The following is a 27,168-nucleotide window of genomic DNA, read 5'->3' as shown; positions in this document are numbered from 1 at the left end:
AGGATAATGAACTGATTACCCTGACAATCTATTATGGACACTTACTGAAGGCACAAATTGTAAGTTCTGGGTTTGGGGGGCATGATATAAATGACCTTGATGACTTGTATATGGCAGAGGTGCATATTAATCTGTGGGGGGCCCTTGTGTTTCTTGATATGTTGACTGAGGATATTGTAAGTGAAAATGACTGGGTGTGAGGTGGTGAGTATGCTATGTGTGGAGGTGAGAATGATGTTTGTGGAGATAAGAATCCTATTTGTGCTGGTGTTGACCCTGTTTTGGTTATGTGGTTTGTCTGTTGTGGATGGCTAGTACCCACCATGATAATTCCCCCAGGGGGAGCCCCCCATTAAAGGGTGGGAATTCATTAATGAATCCTAATCCAATTATTCTAAACGCTCTTACCCAACTGAAAATAAACCCAGGCAAAAATTTATTTTTCGATTTTACCACGTTGATCCGTTTTGTCTCACAAAAGCTGTGAAAAACTAGAAAAAAATACCAGTTTGAAAATCTATTATAGTGAATACATAACAATCTGTATGTTTTTTTGCCAGTTTAAAACCGGAGTGCCATTTCTAAGTGTTGCTGATAGTATTATATGTTTTATAGCTGACATTAACTTATTTCAAAGATAATATTATGGATGTGCCTCAAACTCCAAACATGACTGAGCCTATTACCATTCCTGAGACTGATGTTGTTAAAAAAGGTAAGTTATTCAATAAAAATTTTGGTAAAAAGCTGAAAAGAAAGCTGCTTTTCTTTAGTTTTGCTTTTTGTTAGTCCTCATTAAAAATAACAAAAAAGAAAGAAAATACAACTGCATAAAAGCTAGGTAATGAAAGGGTTATTTTGCTACACAAAAGCCTAAATTATAGGTTATATATTTTCAGTTTGGGGAGACATTAAGTCTAAGTTGAAAAATTTTCTCTTACCTTTTCCAGTTTTCGGGTATAAACAAGTAAGAAAAAATAGAAAGCAAATCAAGAAAGCAATAAGAAAACGCATTCCTACTGAAGACTCTATTTTGTATGGCAGCCATAATTATTATCTTTTAATTATAAGGACTAGTTCTATTATAATTATCTATAATAATACAATTATATATTAATTATAGGGACTAGTTTCAGTCTCATACAATAGGCATTTTAAAAAAACCAAATTACCTTCATCCTTTTTCATAACATTACTTGATGTTTGTTTGTTTCCTGTGATTTGTGATTTGTGTTTCCTTAATTTTTTTTACAAATCACTTTTCTTTTTGTATCACATTTCTTTTTGTATTTATATTTTCTTTTTTCCTGTATCTTTTTGTGATTTGTAAATAAATCAAGAAAAAGAAAAGGAGTTCATGATAAGGTACATGCTGGTGACTAAAGAGGATACACTAAGCAATCTTCTTTTCAGTTACCACTAACCACCCTTCTTGGTAGCTAACATGCAAGTTGTTGGTTTTTATTGTGTGACATTTATTATTGTCTTTTGCAATTTTTATCTTTATTATTTCCTTGGCAAAGGGCACATAATTCCATGAGGTTTTTTTTTTAATTTGTCCAAATTTTGTCAAGTTTCCCAGTTCTCCCAAACTTTTTACTGAGAGCTGTTCAGATGTTTCTATTTTTATATATTGCAGTCAATAGATTTTGAGTAGGAGGGGTACCAAAAAGTTGATTTTTCTAGTTTTTTTTTTTAATAGATTTTAGACAACTTCCCTTTTCCCACCCTGCAAATATTTACTTATTTTCCAAACACACTTTGTTTTTTTTTTTCATAAATATGTGGTATTTGTTCAGTATAGCTAAGCATGATTATCTAATAAATAGCCCACCAAAGATATTCCATGTTTTATTTTTCAGGAAATATTGTCTATATGTTTATTGTAAATAATATTTTCATCACATGTATTTATTGTAATTTTAGTCAATGCTTGTTCTAAGATTTAAGCTCTAGCCCTATTGAATCCAATGATAGTTTAACCTCAAGTAGTCTGATTTGTAAGTTTTTTATGTCTTAAAATTTTAAGATTACCTCTAAGCCATATTTGCTGTCAATTGAGACCCTTGTAAAAAGGAAGATTTTTTTTTTGGGGGGGGGGGGGTAGAAAAAATGATCCATATAATTGGTAATAATCTTTTAGTTATTTCATTACAATTGGAAGGGATCATGTTTCAATTATCAGCTATGGTAATTCAATGCTTCTGAACCAGGAAGTGGGCTACCTATTTTCTCTCATATATATGCACATGTTTTCCAAAATCATTTTTACCAGTATGGAATCCGAAACAAAATGAATGAAAGATGCAGAAATAGTATTAATTGATCAATTCTGTTGTTTGATGCTAAATGAAACTGGGACTAGCATTCAAAGGAAAAAGCCACATTGCCGTTGGCTTTTTATGCTAGATGATTAGCCAACTCATTAGCCTATCAACTGCATAACCTGTTGAAGAATTTTCAGGACTTTTTTTCAACCCTAATTCTAGACATTTTGTGTTGGTCACTTGCCAAAGATAGTTTGATTTCTGTCATTATTCTTTCTTGGGGCCATTGTGTTGAAAATCGGAAGCAGTTGGGCTTGTTTTGTAAGCTTTTCTGTTGAATTTGTTTGATGTCCATTTTATTTATACTTTCTTTCAGAAGTTGAAGAGGCTTTACCAAGTGACCTTGAGGAGCTTTTTGACTTTCCAAACCAACTTTTGTCTTTTAAAAGAGAAGATGTTCCCGTGGGTACTTTTGGCTGTTTTTCACAACCATGTAAACTTGAGCCTGACACCCAGGAACTGGGCTCCGCATGTTTTGACAGTGAAGGTACATCTCAAGCATTTGTTTTTGTATAATCTACTATTTTGGGTAATATTATATTAGGAAAAACTAGAACAAGTTAGAACTTGCTAGGACTTCATCATCATAAGATTTGAAACTGCTGAAGGCAAAAAGAGATGAAAAAAAAAACTTGAACCATGCAATAGATTATGGACAACAAATTCTGGAATTTGCAAATTTCTCTATAAAAATTTGCTAATTTTGTTCAAAGAACTTGTGTAATTTCTAAAATAAAATTTAGAAAATTAGTGACAATTAGATAATGAAAATTAGACAATTGGAAGGGATCATATTTCAATTATCAGCTATGGTAATTCAATGCTTCTGAAACAGGAAGTGGGCTACCTATTTTCTCTCATATATATGCACATGTTTTCCAAAATCATTATACCAGTATGGAATCCAAAACAAAATGAATGAAAGATGCAGCAATAGAATTAGTTGATCAATTCGGTTGTTTGATGCTAAATGAAACTGGGACTAGCTTTCAAAGGAAAAAGCCACATTGCCACTGGCTTTTTATGCTAGATGATTATCCAACTCATTAGCCTATCAACTGCATAACCTGTGGAAGAATTTTCAGGACTTTTTCAACTGCAAATCTAGATATTTTGTGCATGTTATTTGCCAAAGATAGAGTGATTTCTGTCATTATTCTTTCTTGGGGCCATTGTGTTGAAAATCGGAAGCAGTTGGGCTTGTTTTGTAAGCTTTTCTGTTGAATTTGTTTGATGTCCATTTTATTTATACTTTCTTTCAGAAGTTGAAGAGGCTTTACCATGTGACCATGAGGAGCCTTTTGACTTTCCAAACCAACTTTTGTCTTTTAAAAGGGAAGATGCTCCCTTGGGTACTTTTGGCTGTTTTTCACAATCATGTAAACTTGAGCCTGACACCCAGGAACTGGGCTCCACTTGTTTTGACAGTGAAGGTACATCTCCAGCATTTGTTTTTGGTAATATTATATTAGGGAAAACTAGAACAAGTTAGAACTTGCTAGGACTTCATCATCATAAGATTTGAAACTGTTGAAGGCAAAGAGAGATGAAAAAAAAAACAACAACTTGAAACCATGCAATAGACTATGGACAACAAATTCTGGAATTTGCAAATTTCTCTATAAAAATTTGTTAATTTTGTATGTTAATTTTGTTAATATGAGATTTCATCATCATATTATATGTCATTTTTCACATTTTTGTCTGTTTTCTTTATACTTTTGGGGGCTATTATTTATTGAGAATGTATTATCATACTTTGCTTATTTTCTATCTCTTTATTTTTGTTGCAGAAGCTGAATATACTTCACCAAGTGATGTTGACATGATTAGAGAAACTTCTAATTCTACTCTATCACCTGAGCATAAACAGTTACCTTTGAATGTTGCATCCAGGATATCCAATTTAACATCTGTGTTGGACTCCCAAGATTTGGAGGGTAAGGATGAAGGTATATTTGAAAATAATAGCATTGTAATATTAGTTGGTAAAAGGAAATTCCCTTATTCACGCATCCACCAACCCAACTAAAGTACTCATTACTTCCTTTATCCCACATACTCTGCTGAAGTATTAATCTACTACATGCCATATTGATCTCTCCAATGCCAAATTTCAAGAGAGAAGAAGATATCAGTATCAGCCAAGGCCACTGATGGAGAATACACCGCCAAAACTTCTTTCCCGCTGTGAGTCACAAACCTGGAGCTACAAATAGGTTAACTCCAGAAATTCTCGTTTCTTTCTTGGGTGTTGCGTGTTCTTATTTTTCATTACGCTTACACATACATAACAACAAAAATAATGTCACAAGGTTTTTCAAATTGAAATTTAAGGCTTTTCATATTTAAGTCCACTGTGAATATAGGTGTTTTCAATACTTCTAGAACATCTCAATAAAGTTCTTCAAGAGCCTCTCAGAGATAACAGAGTAGCATTGACTAAATTGTAAACTCAAAAGATACTTTTGAAACTATATAGCTCTATAACCTTTCAAACAGTTTATGGTAATGAATTGTAATAAGGAGCTAACCGGCTCAATAGTAAACGGAATTTTGATTTAATAGATACATCAAAAGATTTTGATTTTATGCTGATTTTAAGTATACAAGTTTCATCAAATTTAGTTTTATCCACCAAAAGATACGAGCCTGAGAAAATTTACCTTATTTTGGAAAATAGGGGGAAAAAACCCCCTAAAAGAAATACAATCTTTACGAAAATCACACCATCGCTTTCAGCGTATGAGAGAACCCAACTGTAGAAGTTTCAAGGTTTTATCTACAAAAGTGTTGAGCTGATCATAGGTGCGTTTTTTTTGTTTTTTTTTTCAGGGGTGATCATATCGACCAAGTGGTCCTAGAATGTCATGAGAGGGCTCAATCTAATGGAAATTAAAAGTTCTAGTGTCCTTTTTAAGAGACCAAAAAACTGGAGGGCACCTAGGCCCCCTCCCACGCTCATTTTTCCCAAAGTCAACGGATCAAAATTTTGAGATACCTATTTTTTTCAGTATAGTCGAAAAACATAATAACTATGTCTTTGGGGACGACTTACTCCCCCACAGTACACAGGCTGCATGTTGCAAACTTTGACCAGTGTTTACATACAGTAATGGTTATTGGGAAGTGTACAGACGTTTTCAGGGGTATTTGTTTGGTTGGGGGTGGGTGAGGTTGAGGTTTGGGAGCTACATGGAAGGATCTTTCCTTGGAGGAATTTGTCATGGGGGAAAAGGAATTCCATGAAGAAGGCGGGGGATTTTCTAGGATTATTGAAAAAAAAACTATACAAAAATAAATATGAAAAAGTTTTTTAAATTGAAAGTAAGGAGCAGCATTAAAACATTAAAAACGAACAGAAGTTATTACGCATGTGAGGGGTTCATCTCCTAAATACCTCGCTCTTTACACTAAAGTACTTTTAGTAATTCAACAATTTGTTCTATGGCCTTTGTGATTCGGGGGTCATTCTTAAAGAATTGGGACAAAATTTAAGCTTTAGTGTAAAGAGCAAGGTATTAACAAGGGGGCAAACCCACTCATATACGTAATAAAATTATACGAATATAAAAGTTCGTTACGTAAATTAATTCATTAGGTACGTATATTTTTTACTAATAAAAACGTTCGTAAAAAATTAAAAGTTCTAGTTGGCTTCTTAAGTAACCAAATAATTGGAGGGCAACTAAGCCTCCTCCCTCACCCCTTTTTTCTCAATTGTCCGATCAAAACTAAGAGAAAGCCATTTAGCAAAAAAATTAATATGCAAGTTTTGTTTTCAAACAGTTTGTGGTAACGAACTGTGGTAAGGAGTGACCCGGCCCAATAGTAACTGAAACTCTGAAAAACGGAATTTTAATACCAATAGCTACATCAAAAGAATCGTATTTTTATGCTGATTTTAAATGTTTAAGTTCCATCAAGTTTAGTTTTATACATCAAAAGTTACGAGCCTGAGAAGATTTTGCTTATTTTTGAAGAAAGGGGGAAACATCCCCTGAAAGTCATAGAATCTTAACGAAAATATGAGAAAGCCATTTAGCCAAAAAAAATTCTATACAAATTTCGTTTTAATTATTCATGTGCGGTGAGCTAAAATAAAAACATGTATTAATTCAAAAACGTTCAGAAGTTAAATAAAAAAAACTAGTTTTTTAACTGCAAGTAAGGAGCGACATTAAAACAAAACGAACAGAAATTATGCCGTATATGAAAGGGATTATCCCTTCCTCAACACCTCGCTCTTTACGCTAGAGTTTTTTATTGTTTTAAAAAGTAGAGTTGTGAAAAAGAGTCAAACTTTAGCGTAAAGAGCGAGGCGTTGAGGAGGCCTTTCACATACAGAATAATTTCTGTTCGTTTTAAGTTTTAATGTCGCTCCATACTTTTTTTTTTAATTTAATTTTAAAATAAGCCAAAGGTAGAAGTGCTCATCTTGTGAGGTTTTCATTATTTTTTGGTAAATTATTGAGTATAATTAATTTTACTTCTGTTATTTTCTGTCTTTTTGTTTATTTTTATTTTTGTTGTAGAAGCTGTAGATACTTCATCAATTGAAACTGAAACGATTAGAGAAACTTCTATTTCTACTCTATTGCCTGAGCATCAACGGCTACCTGTGGGTATAGCATCCAGAATATCCCACTTAACATCTGAATTGGATTCCCAAAATCTGGACAGCAATGACAAAGGTATATTTGAAACTAGTAGTGTTGTGAAGTTAGTTTGAAAAAAGAAATATTTGGTCAAACATAAAAAGTTTTTGTATTTTTTGCAATCATAACATCAGCAATATATTAAACAACATAAACAACATGACCTAATTCAAATTCCAACAATTTATTAACCTCGAAATTTGGAGAGTACAGGGAAAAATAAAAATCAACAAACTGGACATATAAATGTAAGACAACAAACAAATATAAATACTGACCAATATACACAAACCCTAAATTACAGTAATAATGCTAAATTCCATTTCATTGATAACATCATAAATTTTAACATAAATAAGCTACAAATCTTAAAGAAGAATAGAAATATTAGAAATTATCCCACCCCGAAAAAAAAATATAGTTTCAATCATTTAAGAAATTCCAGAGTGGGGCTACGGGAGATCAGTAGCCCTAATAAATTAGTTTTTTTATGGCACTTGGTAAATACCAAGTGCCATATAGCGATTGCAAATTCTGTAGGTCTGTTTGTCCTGGTTTTGCTAGTTTAGGCACTTCCTGATAAGCTAGGACGACGAAATTTGGCAGCTGTATCAGGGACCAGACCAGATTAAATTAGAAATAGTTGTTCCTCGATTGGAGCCTCTGGGGGGGGGGGGGGAGTTGGTGGACAGTTAATTTGGAAAAATTAGAAAAAAATGATGTATTTTTAACTTACGAACGGGTGATCGAATCTTAATGAAATTTGATATTTAGAAGGATATTGTGTTTCAGAGCTCTTGTTTTAAATTCCGACCGGATCCGGTGACATGAGGGAGGTTGGAAGGGGGTACCTAAAATTTTGGAAAACGCTTAGAGTGGAGTGATTGGGATGAAACTTGCTGGGAAAAATAAGTACACAGTCCTAGATACACAATTGACATAACCGAAACAGATTCGGTCTCTTTGGGGGAGTTGGGGGGAGGGTTAATTCCGAAAAATTAGAAAAAATTAGGTATTTTCAACTTACGAAGGAGTGATTGGATCTTATCGAAATTTCATATTTAGAAGGACCTCGTAACTCAGATCTCTTGTTTTAGATCCCGACTGGATCCAGTGTCATTGGGGGGGATCTTGAAAAACGCTTAGAGTGGAGAGATCAGAATGAAACTTGATGAGAAGAATAAGCACAAGCCCTAGATACGTGATTGACATAACCGGATTGAATCCGCTCTCTTTGGGGGAATTGGTGGGGGTGTTAATTCGGAAAAATTAGAAAAATTGAGGTATTCTTAACTTACAAACAGGTGATTGTATCTTAATGATATTTGATATTTAGAAGGATATCGTGTCTCAGAGCTCGTATTTTAAATCCTGACCAGATCTGGTGATATAGGGGGGAGTTGGAGGGGGGAACCTAAAATCTTGGAAAACGCTTAGAGTGGAGGAATCGGGATGAAACTTGGTAGGAAAATAAGCACAAGTTCCAAATACATGATTGTCATAACCGGAACGGATTCGCTCTCTTTGGGGGAGGGTTAATTCTGAAAAATTATAAAAATGAGGTATTTTTAACTTACGAAGGTGTGATCGGATCTTAATGAAATTTCACATTTAGAAGGACCTCATAACTCTCTTATTATAGATCTCTTATTGTAGATCCTGACCGGATTCAGTGTCATTGCGGAAAGTCGGGGGGGGGGGAGGGCCGGAAATCTTGGAAACCGCTTAGAGTGGAGAGATCCTAGATACGTGATTGACATAACCGGACTGAGTTCACTCTCTTTGGGGTAGTTGGGGGAGGGGTGTTAATTCAGAAAAATTAGAAAAACTGAGGTCTTTTTCACTTAAGAACGGGTGACAGTTCACGAGGTATTTTTAGATTTGATATTTAGAAGGAACTCATGTCTCAGAGCTCCCATTTTAAATACCGACCAGATCTGGTGACATTGGGGGGGGGGAGTTGGAGGGGGAAACCCTAAATCTTGGAAAATGCTTAGAGTGGAGAGATCGGGATGAAACTTGGTGGGTAGAATACGCAAGTGTCGTAGGTACGTGATTGACGTAACCAGATTGGATCTACTCTCCTTGGGGGAGTTAGGGAGAGGGGGGGGTCCAGTGCTTTGGCGAGTTCGTGCTTCTGGACGTGCTAGGACGATGAAAATTGGTAGGCATGTCAGGCACCTACACAAATTGATTTGATAAAGTTGTTTTACCCGATTCGGCCATGGGGGGGGGGGGGGTTGAAGGGAAAGGAAAAATTAGATAAAATGAGGTATTTTCGAGTTGCTGATAGGATCTTAATGAATTTTGATATTTAGAAGGACCTCGGGTCAGAGCTCTTATTTTAAATCCCGACCGTTATTAAGCCCCTGATTTTCCTTTTAAATAAATCTATTGATTCTTAGAATTTTGCCAGAACTCATGCCATATGAGCTCTTGGCTCTCTGCTCTTGCAACCTCGCCCCAAGTGCCATATGTGCTCTTAGCTCTTGTTGTTGCCTCTTATTCATTATCGCAATGGGATCGTTCATTCCATATTTTTTTTATCACTGATGACATAGAATGAAATTTTGTAAGTCAACATAAAAAATTTATAAAATAATTTTTTTTTTATATTTGAACGATTAGAAGAAGTAAAATACGGTAACCATACTAAATATAGAAGAACTTAATGTAAAGCTACAAAATTAAAAACATGAGTTAATGACTTCCTAGACAAAAAGTCTTCGAGAGAAATTACCCTACCAAATCTTTCAGAGATGTAAGAAAGGACGAATTTTATTGTATTTACTTGACAAAGGATTAGTGACCATAAAGTATATCTGCTTTACCCTCAATGTCTCCGTCTCAGATTGAAAGAAAAATTGGGAAACTATAAAAAATAAATGTCTGTCCTTTAGATATCCCGTTTCCTCTTGTTAGTACCTTCAGTGACTTTCTCTCAACGTCCTTGTCTGTTATTTCAATGAGATTACTGAGTCTGGCTAATCTCCGCAAATTCAGAAACAGGGTTTCATAACCCCCTTGAAAAAGAAAGACGGAAAACCTAGTTTTGAAGGTGTTCGTCATATTTCACTCACTCCTATATTCTCTAAACTATGGAAATTATCTAAACTATATTCTCGAAACTATAGAACATTATCTTTGATAATGCCAATATGTTTCCTTAAAACCTTAAAATCTCCCCAGATGTCTCTGTGTCTTCCTTAAAATTACTTGGGGTTACTATTTCCTCTAATTTAAAGTGGGATATCCACGTTAAAGATATTGTCCATTAAGCTATTGCATCCATGTCTTCTTAAGCTCTTGAATAAATTCTACGTCCCCCATTCTTCAAGGATCTATACTTCCTTTGTCCGTCTGCATCTTGAATATACATGTGTTTGGCATCCTGGCATCTCCCGTGATGAATCAGAAAAAATTGAATCCATTCAAAAAAGACCCCTGAGAATAATTTTAAAAGAAGCTAAGGTTCCATACTCGCTCCTTCTAAAAAAGACCAAGTTGGAAACTCTTGAGCACAGGACAGGAACGGTGTGCCTCCATTTTGCAAAAGATGCAATAATAAACCTTCGTACGGAAAACACTTTCCCCAAAAGACACTCCCCATCCAGACACCCTCTGCCACGTGCTTTTTCTGAACCCATTCCTATCTTGTCCCCCATCCGATGCTTAAGCTCGTTTTATGAAAAAACCTTCGTCCCCTTCATTACTAATAAAATAAACCGCTAGTTTCCTTTTTTTTCTTTGGTTCTAGTGATACCCAAGATTTATGTTCGTTTGATTGTTTTGTTCCATCCCCTTTGTTTATATGTTCTCTTTTAAACCCTTCCAGCGCTAATTTTGTCTCACCCTTTTTTAGTTTTCTTTTTGTTTTTACCTTTTTAACTTTCTGACATTTTGCCGCTTAATATCTTTTTTTCTTATTAATGATTGGCTTTGCCTTTCTGATTTTGTTGTTTTTGACGTTGTTTAGCCAGTTTTTTAATTGTTGTGCTATTTTTATGATTTTTTTTTATGGTTTTATGACTGAAATGCAAATTCGGTCCTTTGGGGCTTGTAATAGACAATTTTTAAAATTAAATATCTAGGATCTATGGTCCTAGGATAAGGATCATAAGGAGTATCTGAATAAAGGAAAGAGCATTACATAAAAATGTTTTTGAAGTGTCGCATTATATGTTTAATGTTTTTAAAACATTTAAATAGTATTACCAAAAGTCTTTAGTGGGCTAAGTTTGCAATTCGAATGATACGGTAGCACATCAAAACAATTCAAATGTTAAGCAAAAAAAAGCGAGACATTTTTCCTCGTAAAGCTCTTATCATTAAAAGTAACTAAACTTCCTTTAAGTAACTGAAAAGTTAAGCCAGCACAGCGTGTGAATTTAGATGCCAAAGTGGACATTTATCTTAGGTTTAGGTAAAAAAGAAAAGCTGATTCAGAACAATAGTTTTTATTTACATTCAGCAGAACTATAATATTTTGCTGTTTAAACACCTTTTTGAGAATTCTGGAAAAAAAGATCCCGAAGCCGATCAAAAATGATTTCAAATTTAAATGCAAAGTACATTATTGAAATTGGCATCATTGCCCACCTCCCCTCCTTCTTGAAAACAGGAGATTTACTTTTCTGTATTGGTTGCATAGATCGTAGCCCGTAAAACGATTATTAAAGTTAATAAAAATGCTTTTGATTAATAGAGAGGAGGATGAGCTTGTACAGGAATTATATGAATGATAGATCATGTGAAAATAAGAATAATATAAAGAAAGTAGAGAAAGCATTAAAGTATGAACTAAGGAGGTGTGAAGTGGAGATCATGGATAAAATCGCCGAGGATCTGGAAGATGCAGCTAGACAGCATAATAGTAAAATACTGTCTTGGCTGGTTAATAAATTGAGAGGTAGCAGCCAATCTGGACTCTGCAAGTTTTGTTTGTTAACATCGACAGTCATGATATCATTTGTTACTTACATAAACCCTTGGTCTAATGGAGTATTTGAAATCCATTGCTTAGTTCATTTCTTCGTGTTTTTTTTTTGTGTTTTTTTTTTTTTTTTACGGTGCCAAAATAAAGTGCAATATGGCAACAAAAAAGGTGTCAGTTATTATACTTTCTACAGTTAACCTCATCCCGTGCTAACTTAGACTTTTTGCTAAAGATTAGATGCAAGTAAAATTGCTAATTATTCTTTCCCAGAGTTAAATAATACTACTACTAGTACTATTAATGACTCACCAAAATACCAAATCGTGTGAGGCCAACGCAGCTACGCGCGCTCTTCCTTCATCCCAATTTATTCAAAGCCCCTCTTTACACCCTCCCAGGACTATCCCCTTTCCCTTAAATTTTTCTTAATGACGTTCTCCCACCCCAACCGGGAACCCTAGACGATTGGCCGAAAAGGACAATATTTGGCAATCTTTTTATTCGTAGATCGGGTTCTATCCGTCTCATCCTTTCTCTCAATTATAGCCATAGAAAGGGGAATTGAACCATATTGTTCGTACAACCTATAATTTGAAATATAGTCGGTCAGTCGGGTACCCAAAACAAAGCATATGCAATTTCTCTAGAAAATATTTAGCGAATCTTCCTCAGTTTTTCGGAGCGTCCCTACTACAGAACCATATTTGGTCACTGTCATTATTGTAGCTTCCAATATTCTAATCTTGATTTGAAGACATTTCTTCCTGTTCTTCCAAAAAAAATTCAGCTTTAAAAAACACCCTCAGCTTTGGCTGTTGTGCTTTTAACATCTTCAAAGTACCCACCGTCTTCACTAGTAATACTTCCAAGGTAGGTGAAGCTGTCCACTTGATCGATTTTTTCTTTACGCAAAGTCAACTTTTTTTTCATTTATTCCTAGGTTTAGTGACACAGTCTTCTTAACATTAATTTTCAAACCAAACCTGGCACCTTTTCATTTTGCTCACACTTTCATCTAAGATGTTTAAATCATCAGCATAATCTATATCCTGGATGGTTATAATTCAATAAAACTGTTGATGGATATAATTCAAATAAAACCTGGATGGTCATAATCAATAAAACTGAGAACTAAAGGTGTTTGCTGACTCAGGCATTTCTCTATATTAACCTAAGAGTGAAAAATATGATCTACACATCCTCTACCCTTCTTGAAACCACATTGCTCATCCCTTAAAACTTTGTTTACAGCATCTTTTGCCTGATTATTTTTGAATCTTTTTAGTGCTGTCTCTAATTCTTCCTCAAAAAACAAATCTTCCGTCACATCCGAGGTGTCACAAAAGTCTTTATTTTGTTCTTTATATTTTCCTGTAACTTTACCCCATCTTTAAGTGGGGCAAGTCCAGATTGGCTGCTCCCACTCAATTTATTAACCTGCCAGGACAGTGTTTTACTATTATACTGTCTAGCTTCATCTTCCAGATCCTCGGCGATTTTATCCATGGTCTCTACTTCACACCTCCTTAGTTCATACTTTAATGCTTTCTCTACTTTTTCTATTTTCACATGATCTATCATTCATATAATTCCTATACAAGCTCCTCCTCCTCTCTATTAATCATAAAGCATTTTTATTAACACTCTTAGCTGCGTTTCTAACTTTCTTCCCTAAGACAGCATCAGCAACTTCACAAATTATTTCTGTAAAATTATTCCATCCATCTTCTACATTGTCAAATTTTAAACTCCAAGTTAGTATTCCACTGTTCCAAGAAAGTTTCTCTCAAATTCTAATCCTGGAGTCTGCCAATGTCATGGATTCTCAGAATGTAGTTACCCTTCCAAGATTTCAGCTTTAAATTAACCATAGACACTACTAGATTGTGATCTTTACTTTCAGCATCAATAAAAGTACTCCTATATATCCCAGTATCTTGTATCGATCCTGCCAGTCTTTGGTTTACAATACCATAATCAATAAGGTTAGCTTTTAATAAAAATTATGGTAGTTAATTAATTAGAAAGAGGTTTTTAGCCCAAAAACACCCACCAAAACAGACAAATCCCATAAAGATTATTTATTAGTCAGAATCCCGTGCGAATGCTCCTCATGTCCTGGGAAAGAAAGAAATTAGTTATAGAGCAAGCAATGAAATTGTGCGAGATTTCAGTTTTAATTATTAAAATTCTGTGCATTGTCAAATTTAATTAAGTAATTTTGCTTATTTATTTTCACAGTTCAAGGTGACTACACTGGCGAAAATGTGGTATTCACCGAAAAATTTTTTATTTTGAACGAAACAAAATAAAAATATTAAAAATTGAGGTTTCAGTTACTAATATACCTAAAATGGGACTAAGGACTTAATTTTTATTTCATTTTTTTCTGTCCATGGTACTTTAAACCAATCAAAGAATTGAGTCTGCCAGAATTGTGTTAACCAATAAAAATCCAGATGATAGTTTTTCTAAATTTCTCTTAAGGTCTTCAGATTGATGCAGCCCAATTTAGGCTTAATTATCTGTTAACTGAACTTAGTTAATATGGGCATAAGTAAACTACCTTGATGCAATTTAATTCGAACTTGTAATTTTGTTTTAATCAAATTTCGCTAATTCAGAAAACAAAGTAGACTCTCCAAGAAGCGCCCCCTTCAAATTTTGAAGAAAAAAAAATTATTGAAAAATTAAAATTAAAAATAAATTATTGAAAAATAAAACTTAATACCATTCCGAAAAAATTATACCCGTGCCCTTTGACAACCTGAAAAAACTTACAATCTTTTGATTTAATTAAAATATAAGAGCAAAAGCATTAATAGTAGTAGCCCTAAAAGTTTCTACCTAATGCCTTTAGTCGTTCTTGGGATATTGCTGAGAGGTCTTATTGGCGACCAGCATACACACAGTGTCTTTTGATTTAGTTATAAAGTAACATTTAGTTTTAAAGCATAATGGACAAATTTAATAGCTCTGGAGGGTCGACATGTCTCCCTGGAGGTTTGACATACACCTATTAATCTCCCTAGTATGTTTAGATTCCCTGCTATTCAAAATGATAAGCCTAGAGTGTTAATCTAGATTATCCCTAATGTTTCTATTTCGTCATAGATGTATAATATAAGAAAAAGATTTCCCCATTATGTGTCTTTTAATTATTGTAGTAGCAAGAAAAAAAGTCTTAATGAGATTCTATTTTTTTTTCTTATTTTCTTGTTTTAAGGTTCTCCCTTATTTTTACAATACTGCATATTGATTGATATTTGGTAGAAGGACCCCGTCAAGTTTATATCTCTTGTCTTTGGAGCTATCACAGCTTATATGTATAATACATTTATGAAAACTCGATTTATTTTTGGGACACAGTGTGCGGTAGCGCACTGGGACACACAGTGTCTTTTGATTTAGTTATAAAGTAACATTTAGTTTTAAAGCATAATGGACAAATTTAATAACTCTGGAGGATCGACATGTCTCCCTGGAGGTTTGATATACACCCATTAATATCCCTAGTATATTTAGATTCCCTACTATTCAAAATAATAAGCCTAGAGTGTTAATCTAGATTATCCCTAATGTTTCTATTTTGTCATAGATGTATAATGTAAGAAAAAAAATTCTCCATTATGTGTCTTTAAAGTATTGTAGTAGGCCAAAGAAAAAAAAAATCTTGATGAGATTCTATTCTTTTTTTCTTTCTTATTTCTTGTTTTGAGGTTCTCCCTTGTTTTTACAATACTGCATATTGATTGATATTTGGTAAAAGAACCCCGTCAAGTTTATATCTCTTGTCTTAGGAGCTATCACGTCTTAGATATACAATACAGTTATGAAAACTCGATTTATTTTTGGGACACAGTGTGCGGTAGCGATGCTAGCGGCTGGAGACAGGAAACTGGCAGTCTGAATGTAAAAGATGGGAGCAATTGGATAAACAAAACAAAATTGCGTTCCCGCGTATGGTGTTGTAGTACGATCTAGTTAACGTTGCTGTTAAATTAGTTTTCAAAGTGAAATTATAATAAAAGTTCAATACAAGTCCAACTAGGGGAGAGGGGTGGAAAAAGAAATTATCTGTTAAAACCTGTCCAATTTTTTTTAAATCCCGTATGACTAAAGTTTTAAAGCTGATAAAGATTTTTAATATTAATATTCCAATTCTATGACTAGATTTTAAGTTTTGTTCTTTCAGTTTGTTTCATTCGAAATTGGTAGGCTGTGCGGATCCCAAACAGGTAATCGTTACAGTATGTTCACCTTTCATTTGTAATTGCTGTGATATCTAAATATTGAATTGGTAAAAACAAAAATTTTTTTACTGTAGAGATAATTCATTATACTGTGTGCAGTTCCGATGATGTGGATCAACCAAAACTCTTTGGCCCACAGCCAATGTTGAAGGTAAAGAAGCTGACAGAGAAGGCTCATAAGTGTGATGTTTGTGAAAAAACTTTTTCCGATTCAAGCAGTTTGATTAAACACCAAAGGGTACACACGGGTGAAAAACCCTTTAAGTGTGATGTATGTCAAAAAACTTTTTCTCAGTCAACCAATTTGATTAAACATCAAAGAGTACATACGGGTGAAAAACCCTTTAAATGTGATGTATGTCAAAAAACTTTTTCTCAGTCAACCAATTTGATTAAACATCAAAGAGTACACACGGGTGAAAAACCCTTTAAATGTGATGTTTGTGAAAAAACTTTTTCCGATTCAAGCAGTTTGATTAAACACCAAAGGGTACACACGGGTGAAAAACCCTTTAAGTGTGATGTTTGTGAAAAAACTTTTTCCGATTCAAGCAGTTTGATTACACACCAAAGGGTACACACGGGTGAAAAACCCTTTAAGTGTGATGTATGTCAAAAAACTTTTTCTCACTCAACCAATTTGATTAAACATCAAAGAGTACATACGGGTGAAAAACCCTTTAAATGTGAAGTATGTGAAAAAACTTTTTCTTCGTCAAGCCATTTGATTAGTCACCAAAGAGTACACACGGGTGAAAAACCCTTTAAGTGTGATGTATGTCAAAAAACTTTTTCTCACTCAACCAATTTGATTAAACATCAAAGAGTACATACGGGTGAAAAACCCTTTAAATGTGAAGTATGTGAAAAAACTTTTTCTCAGTCAACCAGTTTGATTAACCACCAAAGAGTACACACGGGTGAAAAACCCTTTAAGTGTGATGTATGTCAAAAAACTTTTTCTCAGTCAGGCAGTTTGATTAAACACCAAAGAGTACACACGGGTGAAAAACCCATTAAATGTGATGTATGTCAAAAATGTTTTTCTCAGTCAGGCAGTTTGATTAATCACCAAAGAGTACATACGGATGAAAAACCCTTTAAATGTGAAGTATGTGAAAAAACTTTTTGTTTTTCAAGCAGTTTGATTAACCACCAAAGACTACACACGGCTGAAAAAACCTTTAAATGTGAAGTATGTGAAAAAACTCTCAGTCAACCAATTTGATTAATCACCAAAGAGTACACACGGGTGAAATTTGCAAGAGAGAATATTCTTCTAGATCAAATCTTAATAATCATACAAAAACCCATTTTTAGAAAAGGCCTGCTAGCTCATAGTCTACAGTAGCAACTTCTATGGTCTTGCTCAACCTTATTGTAAACCATTCTCTTGTTTTTTTTTTGCTGCTTGTTTATATGTTGTTTTCTTTTCAGTCCATTAATTGATTTGTGGTATATTTTTGTTTATTTTTTCAGTGATTATGGTTTGCTTTTGTTTTAAGTTGTTTTTTCCTTTGGCTGATTCTCCCCCCCCCCCCAAATCTGTCACTATATGTATCCGTGTTGGAGTAAACACCCCAGTAAAATCCATTTTATTCTTCTTAAAAATTTATATCCCCTTCTTTGACAGGTTTTTTTTGCGTATCATCTGGATTGAAACATTGTGAACAAACCTATATGTAGTTTTTGTTCTGTCCTCAGAGAAGAAAATCCTTAAAACTATGATTGTCACCAGGATTCCTACTCAGGGGATAAGGGAGGATGTCTGCTCATTAAGAGATTTTTCTAATGTGTCGAGGTCTTTTAGAGTGATTATATACCCTCTGGAAAACCAATGCAGAAGTAAAGAAACGATAATTATTGGTTTGTTCTAGTGTTGTAATTGGTAAAATTTGATCACTGTAAAATTTGATATTTTACGGACCTCCGTAAAATTGGAAACTTTGGGAGTGCTCTTGCCTAAACAAAGCAAGTCTAATGTTTGTTTAGTAACTTTTATTACTTTATTGATAATTGAAATTATTTTGAGAGAGTGATAATTTAATTACAATTTTGTTTGATATTTAACCTGCATTTTCAGACCAAAAAATACAAATTTTTGTGGAATTTCAAACGTTTATAAATATAGATTAGTGAAAGTCATAAAAAATGGGTGGTCTTTTTATCATTCGCGTCTAATAGTTTATAGATTTTACAAATTTTTAAATAATCTGGTTTTTGTCATTAATGTTATGGGCAACAGTTTATAAAAGTAGACAAGATCAGTTATTTTAATTTCTAACTAAGTTTTTGAGGGATTAAATTTTTTCTTCAATGAAAATGTTTATTAGGTGGGTTTTAGTTGTTATTTCAGCAACAATTTGACTTACTTAATTGACTTAAGGCTGTGATTAAGCGAACTTGAAAATATCAAGATTCAAAATTGAAGTTATGGTAGCCTTCTGTCTCTCAATTCTCTAGAGACTGTCGATTGTCAAAAACCTTTCAAATAGCACTTATTCATTGGTCGAAATAGCAAGTTAATTATACCAGCTTGTCAATCTGGTTTCTAGGGCGATCTGAAACGATTCTTTCTGGCAAAAAACTTTAAAAATTTCTGGTAGCTGAAAATATTCTATGGGACTGTTCGAAAACAGGAAAATACATCGAAAAATGGTTGCAATCATCTTACAGTTTAGTGTCTTCTGCTCATGATAGTACCGATTTTGTTCTAAAAGCAATATTTTTCATAGAGTAAACTTGTGAAAAAGAGCTATACATTTTCTAAGATTTCTAAGCAATTAGAGGAAATAGAGCAAAATCTTAGCAAGCATTTTCTAGCATCTTCAAGAAACTACAGCTTGATATTAAAAGCGGTATCTTCCACCAAAGAATATTTGAGTACTTTTTAAATATAAATTTTTAATTTTAACATGGGATTTTTGAGTTCCATCAGTTCACTTGATGGAACTCATCAAGTTAAGGCTTCTGCTTTAAGAGAGATGCGAGTCTTCGCCTCCATTCCAACAGTCCTTTGCAAGCATGACTGCTTCTTGGAGATCATCACCGATCATAAAGAGGTACCGGGTAAGAATGACCCTCCATCTGAACCGGAGTCTTTATGGGAGCGTTTCCAGCCATGTTCAGGGGGATCAACTCTGAAAAGTGTGCTGGCGGATGTTTCTGCTGACATGCGAATTTAAGTGGCCAAACCACCGTTGGGTTCAACTTACTGCACATATAATATGACTCACTATAGGTTTCGGGGCCTGATCTATAAAATTATCCCTTGTGTGATAAATTGGAGATGTATTGTATTTATGTTTTTTGAGTGTGCAGAATATTTTTTTTATTCTTGAAACAATCTGTACAGTGTGAGTTTTTATTGTAACCATTTTCATGTTGATGTAAATGGAAAAAAACATTGGCTGAATAAGAAAAAAAAACTAATTTTCCCTGTTCTACCCTATGATTCTAAAAACAACCTTTAAAAAAAAAAATACTTGTATCATTTAGAAAAGTATTTCACTTTACTTTACCCTTAGCCCTCTCTAATATGTTTTCATAATTTTATTGAAGTCTAATTCATTCTCAACAGCCCCAAATGTACACAAATCCCGAATGAAGCAACAAGAAAGATTGTTTATAAAAAGTAGGGTTATGGGGTTAAACAAAATTTCTGAGTAAAAAAAAAACTTTGTATGGTGTATAGGATCTTCAAACTATCCAAGTGTTTGCTTTGCTTAGTTTGTCCACTCATTTCAACTTTCCAGCGTTCCTCCCCCCTTAAACGCGCTAATTTGTAAATGGCACTTACTGTATAAAATGAGATTTGGTCCCACAGAGCATTTTCTTCTCTTTTTTCTTTAGTGTTCTTTGCCTATAGCGCAAAAATGGGGCGGAAAAAAGAATAAAAAGCTGTCCAAACGCTCGTCCATATCGGAAATTTTTCTTCCAGTTTTTCCACAAAATATACTATCGAAATTATTAGTGTTTTCAGATACTGGGAAATTTTCTCTGAAAATACTAACAGAATGCCGCGAATAAAAGTAGCAGGTATTGATGACTCTATGAAGAATTTAGCCAAAAGTTGATCAGACAATTTAAATCCTTCATATAATTTATTTGGTCAAAAACTCTAGAATCTCCTGCTGCTGAAGTATATGTGACACAGTATTTAGGGAAATTATGACTTATTACAGTTAAATTTTCGTGAGCAGGAAATAGTTAAAAGGAGGAGGGGTGTCTGATTTAAGTTCATGCCGCAGTGCAACCAACAGTTCATGTAACTGTAGGTTTAAAGGAGAAATGTGATAAATTAGAATGGGAATATTACGACTCCACTAATTGTTGCAATATCTTGAAACAATGGGTAGAAAATCTCTTCAATAAAACAGCTATATCCACTAACTTGAGGGGTTGGAGGAATGAGGGCGGAAAAAAATTGGCTTAGGAAGGTGGGTTGTAAGGAAACAAAGGAAGTACTCCCGGAGTTCAATCAACCCTGACTAAACAATTTCTACGACTGAAAAGGTTCGAGACGAGAATGGTTACAGAAGCCATAACAGGAATAGGAAATTTTGGGAAACACCTTTCCTGAATAGGGAGGGGTGAATCTCCATTATGCCAAAAATATGAGATGGCTACTGCCGGAACAAGACGGCATCTGATAGAAAGATGTAGAGGAAGGATTAGACAACGGCTTGAACTATTTTGTACTGTTATTGTTATTCTATAGGACATAGAAAAGGAAGGAGAAGCCCCACGGCTGCTAAAGGTGGGTAGGCCGAACCCATCATTGGTGGTGTTTGGGGTATAGAGGCATTGGGCCATGGAGGTCTGAGCTTCGACCCACTGATAGTGGGTCCATCCATCCTATTAATGATATAAACCTAATTATTACAACCTGACTCAATGAAATGTAATGAAAGTTACGAGAATTGCTTGTAGATTTTTTTTTTCGAGGTCGTCAGGGACTAAAGCATATGAAGGGGCAACGAGCATTTTAAGTACCATTGTTAAAGTAGCTCTACAATAAAGGATTAGCGGGTATGAAACAACTAAAATGAGGAAGCTTGTCTAAGTTCAATTTATATAACGATGTAATATAAACTTAAATAAATTGAAAAAAAAGTGAAATTAGATTGTGGTTTCGTTAATGACTGTATTGGATTTAAGATAGTGTAGGTTTTATTACTTTTTTTGGTTTTAGTATGATAATTATATATACATGACTTCAAATAAGTGCATTGCCAAGGGTCTAAAGAGGAAACATGAAAATTTGAAACGAATTAATCCCTGTGTTAATTCCAAAGAAATCATCTTGCCTTGCTATAACTACAGTGGTTTTGACCTTGAGTTGTTTCTTTCCCTTTTTCTGTCTAGTGTTAAAAGAAAAAAAACAGCAGATATGTGTGGAAGAAAATAACTGATCAAAGGAAAAGAAAAGGTCCAAAAAGTGGCAGACAAGTTGTAGTTCAGTTGCTCCTCTAAATCGACAATGAGGGGTCTGTAAGATCTGGCGTTAAGAATAGAGGTAGCCCCAGGGTTGCATCTTCATACAGCAATCCTACACCATAGAAACAGAGGCGTTATCAGACTGTCAAAATTCCCATTTACTTTCCGATTGCTAATTCACTGCAATATTTACCAACCTTCAAATCAATTTTTGAGTTGACATCAATTTTTTTGGTGACTAATAAGGCGGTTTTAAAATGATTTTCTAAAAATGGTTGTCATTTATGACTAATGAAATGAAGAATAAAATTGATTTGATGAAACTTAAACATAATAGAACGTTTCTGGAAACAGGGTGAAAGAAAAATGAAAGATAAAGGATATCAATACTTTTATACATTGACAATTTTCGTTCCCAATTTCCTAGCAAAAATTGCTTTTGTGTAGAAAATTATTACTTTGAGCTACGTTTTCTGAAAAATGGTACTAAAAAAAGTGCTAAAAGTAGCACGAAAGTGATACCCGTCACAACGCTGTTCTGAACATCCGTTTTTATCGTATATTATAAAAGCATACCATTTCACACAATATTGTCCAATATTTATCTCTTTTGTTGTTTGGTTCAGATATTTTAAGACTATTCCATTCCATAATTTGTATGAGGGTATATAGACTGCATACAGTCCCTTCACCACTTTGACTTCAAGATGGCACTAGCAATCCTTCTTTTTCATCTTCTCTTCTGTTTGGTTTGTGGGAAGTGCGAGTACTTGAGCTACCTGTCCCAAGCAGTTTAAGGCCAAGAGGCCGGCCGGTACCAATACGGCTCTTCCTAATCACTCTCGCTCTCTTCTGCACAGTAGATCTTCATTACTAAATTAGCTCGTTTTCCATTGTCTTTTTAATAATTTGGATCATCACCCTATAGATCGGCCTTTCAGTATTAGGAGGTAGTTGAAAACTAATGATGGAGTCAAACATTTCTTCAATCTTTAGTTTTTTACAAATTATCTTAATCTTATTAGTTTCGGGTGCAAGTATATGGCAATCAAAAAATATGTGTTGGGGAGTTTCCTCTGTTGTTAAACACCACCTGCATAGTGGAGAATGATACAAATTCCATTGAAATCGGACAATTCAGAAAAAGATATCCTGATTTCAGTCTATAGTACCACACTGTGTCTTCTCTAGAACGAAATGGGGAATTTCGAAATGGTAGACACTTTATTTGTCCACGGCGTTTCATAATATCTCGTAGGTTCCCCAATTTTGATTCTGGTTGGGGGTCAATATTTGCTGCTTCATTTGCTAGCCTATCAGCAGTCACGTTATGAATCAGTCCTTTATGACTAGGAATATGCTGGAAGCAAACAAAAATACCACATTTATTTAATCTTTGTAGATCATCTCTTATTAATTTTAAATCTGAATCAGCAGCCTCATAATTTATTTTTCTTATTAATTGAATTGCAGAATTTGAATGTAAGGATTAACACATTCTTTGACGAAAGGTTTAGTCTGGCCATAGTTTCAAGTGCTTTATGTATAGCAAATAACTGCTGACAGAATTGAAGTGTTTGATGGAAGAGTTGCTGATATATTCAAGGAAACATGAGGAATACACACACCTGCTCCTGCTGTTGATCCTTTTACTGAACCATCCGTGAAAGCTAGAATATGTTCAGGAAAGTGTGAGGATATCTTATTAGCAAAGAGTTGACAGACATACTGATCTGAATAATGTGACTTGTCTTTAGAAACTAACTGAAGATGACAATCAGGAGCCACCATTTCCCATGGTGGAGATTTTGGAAAAGAGTAACTATCCGCCTGTTCATTTTTCCAATTTGGGTAATCTTTTAGATACTGGCTAAAAGAAGATAGTAGGTGTTGGGGCTTAGCAGGATTTCCAAAAGTGGAGGGAAAAACTGCATGGATTTTGCCATATGTTTGTATTTTTGTGAAGTAGCAGCTTCTCTGCATAGTAGCCCTGTCTTTCAGAGCAGGTAGTCCAGAAAGTTCTTTGAGCTTAACCACTGCAGTATGTTTGTGGAGCCCCAAAGCAATTCTGATGGCTGAATTTTGGAGTGTCTCAAGGGTATTGAACAAAGTAACCGGGATATTTGTAAGAAATTGTATGCCATATTCCAATTTAGACCAAATATACATTTTGTAAAAGTCAATAATCAACTTTGGTGAAGATCCCCATTTAGATCCTGCAAGTCGTTTGAGGATGGTTAGCCGTTTTAAAATTGTCATTCTTAACATCATTAAATATGGTTGCCATTTTAAACGAGAATCAAGAATCATGCCCAGTAGCCGAACTGACGGCTCATAGACTATCTCACTCTCCTCTATCCTTAAGGGTTTCGGAAGGGTTACTTGTCGTTTATGGAACACAATTGCTTTTGTTTTTGGTATAGAAATGGGCAGTCCAGGTCTGGGATTTACCGAATTCCTTTTGTAAGTTCTGAAAAGTCAAGGTTTTCTGTTAGGTACCAATACCCTTCATTGCAAACAATTATAAGCTGAATGACAAAATTCTGTTTGATCCGTCCCAAAAATGTCAGCTAAATTTAATTAAAGATTGTTTGCTAAAATTTTAATTATTCACCTTTGATGATGGAAAATTAAATTATTTAATCTTCTTTGTGTATTTTGTTTTTGTGTCCCTGTGTTTGAGATGGCCTCCCACGCCCCTCCTGCTCCATATTTCTTTATTTACTTATCCTTGTTACTCTTCTTTTGTGTTTTTTTCTCTTTTTTTGTGCTAAATTTTGGGATTATTATTGTGATGAGAATTTGATGTTTTTTCTATGTTTTTTGCACTGTATCCACCTTACGAGCTCTGTTTTCTGTTTGGACATAATATTGTTTTTTCGTTTTTTAAGTTGAATAAAGAAAACGTTGAAGTTGAAGTTTTATTTGATGTTTTCAAAAATAACCAAATTGTAAAAAAAAACTTTTTTGTAGAAACAAAGAATGACAACCTAATCGGTAATCTATATAGGCGACGAAATATATGACCATACAGTTTGTCTCCCTTCTTAGAGAAGGTGCCATTTTCGAGAACTGCCCTACTTTTTAAAACTGTCAGCTCTTTACTCTCATTCTCCTCGTCCCCTTCCTCTTACAAGGGGAAAATTTTTTTGAAGTAGCAAATAATGTCAACCTAATTGGTAATTCATATATGCGACGAAATATTATAACGACCAAACTGTTTTTCTCCTTTCTTAAAAAAGGTGTTACTTTCGGAAACCAGCTTACTCTTCCAAGCTTTGTTCTCCTCCTCGTCCTTCATTCTACCTTTCTCTCTTGCTTTCTTTCTATCTCCTTCCTTTCTCTGTGATGCACGTTTTTGGTGGTATATATGTTTTATTTTATTTATCTTTTTAGTCATATGGTGGATTTGGAGGGGCAGGAGCCACACGAGGATACATTACAGGCCTCACTTCGTTTCATATTAGTGTCTGTTCAAATCTGGTTCCATAAGCAGAAATATTTTATAATGACTTCTAGTATGACATTTAATAAATTACTTGTTTTTTAATGGCGTTTGCCATTTTGATTTTTTGTTGTCTGTGTATCTATTGAGCTTATATATTGCAGGAATTGATCGCATTTTTGTGCGCCTTATCTCACCACTTTTTTTCTTGAGCCTGTAAAAGAAATTCTCAAACAGGTATTACGGAAAAATTAGATAAACAAAATGCTGTTGCACTATTTGAAACAGTTTATTGTGAGATAATCATTGTGAAGCATATGTTTCCATACTGCCTTTTTCTTACAAACATAGAAGACTTTTCTTTTGTAATACAGACTTTTCGCCCAATAGCTGTTTAATTGAGGAAATTTTGAAGCAAAGATTTTAGACTATTGTTATGGTAATATCAGGATCAAGAGATTCAAAGCCATTAAATGAATTGGTATGTTTCTGGAATCCCAAATTGTATAATTTCATCGATATATGCTAGATAACCTATGAGTAGGTACACCAATGAGGAATCCCTGATTGTGTAGCTAGTTTCATCGATATATGTTAGATAGGCTGTGGACAGATCGCCAATGGGCCTTTTTAACAGATTCTGAACCATTAAGGGGGGGGGGAATGTTTTTGAAATCCCTGATTGTATAACTACAATCAGGTATTACCGATATATGTCAAATGGGTTGGGGCTAGGTGTGCCAATAGGCCTTTTCAAAAGGTTCAAAGCAATTAAAGGTGATAGCATGTTTCTGGAATCCCTAATTGTATAACTAGTTTTAGCGATATATGTTAGATAGGCTGTGGATAGGTACGCCAATGGACTTTTTCAAGAGATCCAAAGCCATTAAAGGTGATAGTATTTTTCTGAAATCCCTGATTGTATAACTAGTTTTATCTATATATGTTAGATAGACTGTGGGTAGGTACGCCAATGGGCCTTTTCAAGAGATTCAAAGCCTTTAAAGGTGGTAGTATGTTCTGGAATCCCTGATTGTATATCGATAGTGTTAGTTTTATCGATATATGTTAGCTAAACTGTGGGTAGATATGCCAATGGGCCTTTTTTAGAGCTGAGACATGCTGTAGACAAAGTTTTTAAGGGAAGAACAATGCGGTTTTAGAAAAGGTAGAGGATGTGTCGACCATTTTTTCACTCTTAGGTTAATAATTGAGAAGTCCCTTCGTTGTCAAACACCTTTGGTCCTCAGTTTTATCGATTATGAGCAAGCTTTCGATTATGTTGATAGAAAAGCGTTAACAAAGGTCTTATCGTTATATGGTATACCAGAAAAATAAATTAAAGCGATTTGCGCTATGTACGAGAATAATACTGCTGCGGTTAAGGTAGGAAATGAGGTTAGCAACTGGTTTTGTATTAAATCAGGAGTTAAGCAGGGTTGGGTTCTATCCCCCTTTATATGGATCATTTTGATGGACTTCGTCTTAAGGAGCACAGGAAAGGCAATTGGAGAACACGGAATCAAATGGGGAGGAAGAACGCTCCTGGACTTAGATTATGCTGATGATTTAAGCATATTAGGTTTGAAGCAAAACGAATGAATTTTTGGAGGTTTTACGAGTTCAGGGTGCTAAAACAGTTATATTTAGTTTCTTGGACCCATCGTAGCTACAGGGATATCGCCGAAATTTCCAATAAATGTCATGTGTCAGGTGCAATTGTAAGGAGCACGAGTTTAAATATTAAAAAATAATGTTTATATTTCGTTATAATTATTCATGTGCGAAGAGCCAAAATCAAAACATGCATTAATTTAAAAACGTTCAAAAATAGAATAAAAAAAACAAGTTTTTTTAACTGCAAGTAAGGAGCAACATTAAAATTTAAACGGAAGAAATTATTCCGTATACGAAAGGGGCTGTCCCCTTCTCAATGCCTCGCTCTTAACGGTAAAGTTTTTAATTGTTTAAAAAAGTAGAACTGAAGAGCTAAAAACATTAATTCTTAAAGAATTGCAACAAAATTTAAGCTTTAGTGTAAAGAGCAAGGTATTAATGAGGGGGCAAACCACCTCGTATACATAATAAAGATGTATGGATATAGAAGTTC

The 27,168-nt window shown here is 34.4% G+C and overlaps 1 protein-coding gene across 1 annotated transcript in view; it reads left to right on the top strand.

The window, feature by feature from the left end:
• The first annotated feature begins 510 nt into the window (after positions 1-510).
• Positions 511-27,168, top strand: part of LOC136040932 (zinc finger protein 271-like) — a 113,651-nt gene continuing 86,993 nt past the window's right edge. Inside the window, exons 1-6 of the mRNA XM_065725360.1 lie at positions 511-715; positions 2,644-2,814; positions 4,121-4,279; positions 6,863-7,021; positions 16,249-17,316; positions 19,987-19,991. Of these exons, the coding sequence (XP_065581432.1) occupies positions 646-715; positions 2,644-2,814; positions 4,121-4,279; positions 6,863-7,021; positions 16,249-17,316; positions 19,987-19,991 (1,632 nt within the window). The 5' untranslated portion in view covers positions 511-645. The remainder of the gene's footprint in view (positions 716-2,643; positions 2,815-4,120; positions 4,280-6,862; positions 7,022-16,248; positions 17,317-19,986; positions 19,992-27,168) is intronic.

This window comes from Artemia franciscana, chromosome 21 (genome assembly GCF_032884065.1).
Source record: "Artemia franciscana chromosome 21, ASM3288406v1, whole genome shotgun sequence".
NCBI lineage: Eukaryota > Metazoa > Arthropoda > Branchiopoda > Anostraca > Artemiidae > Artemia > Artemia franciscana.
Note: the sequence above shows the minus strand (reverse complement) of the source record. Positions and strands in the feature narration are given on the sequence as shown.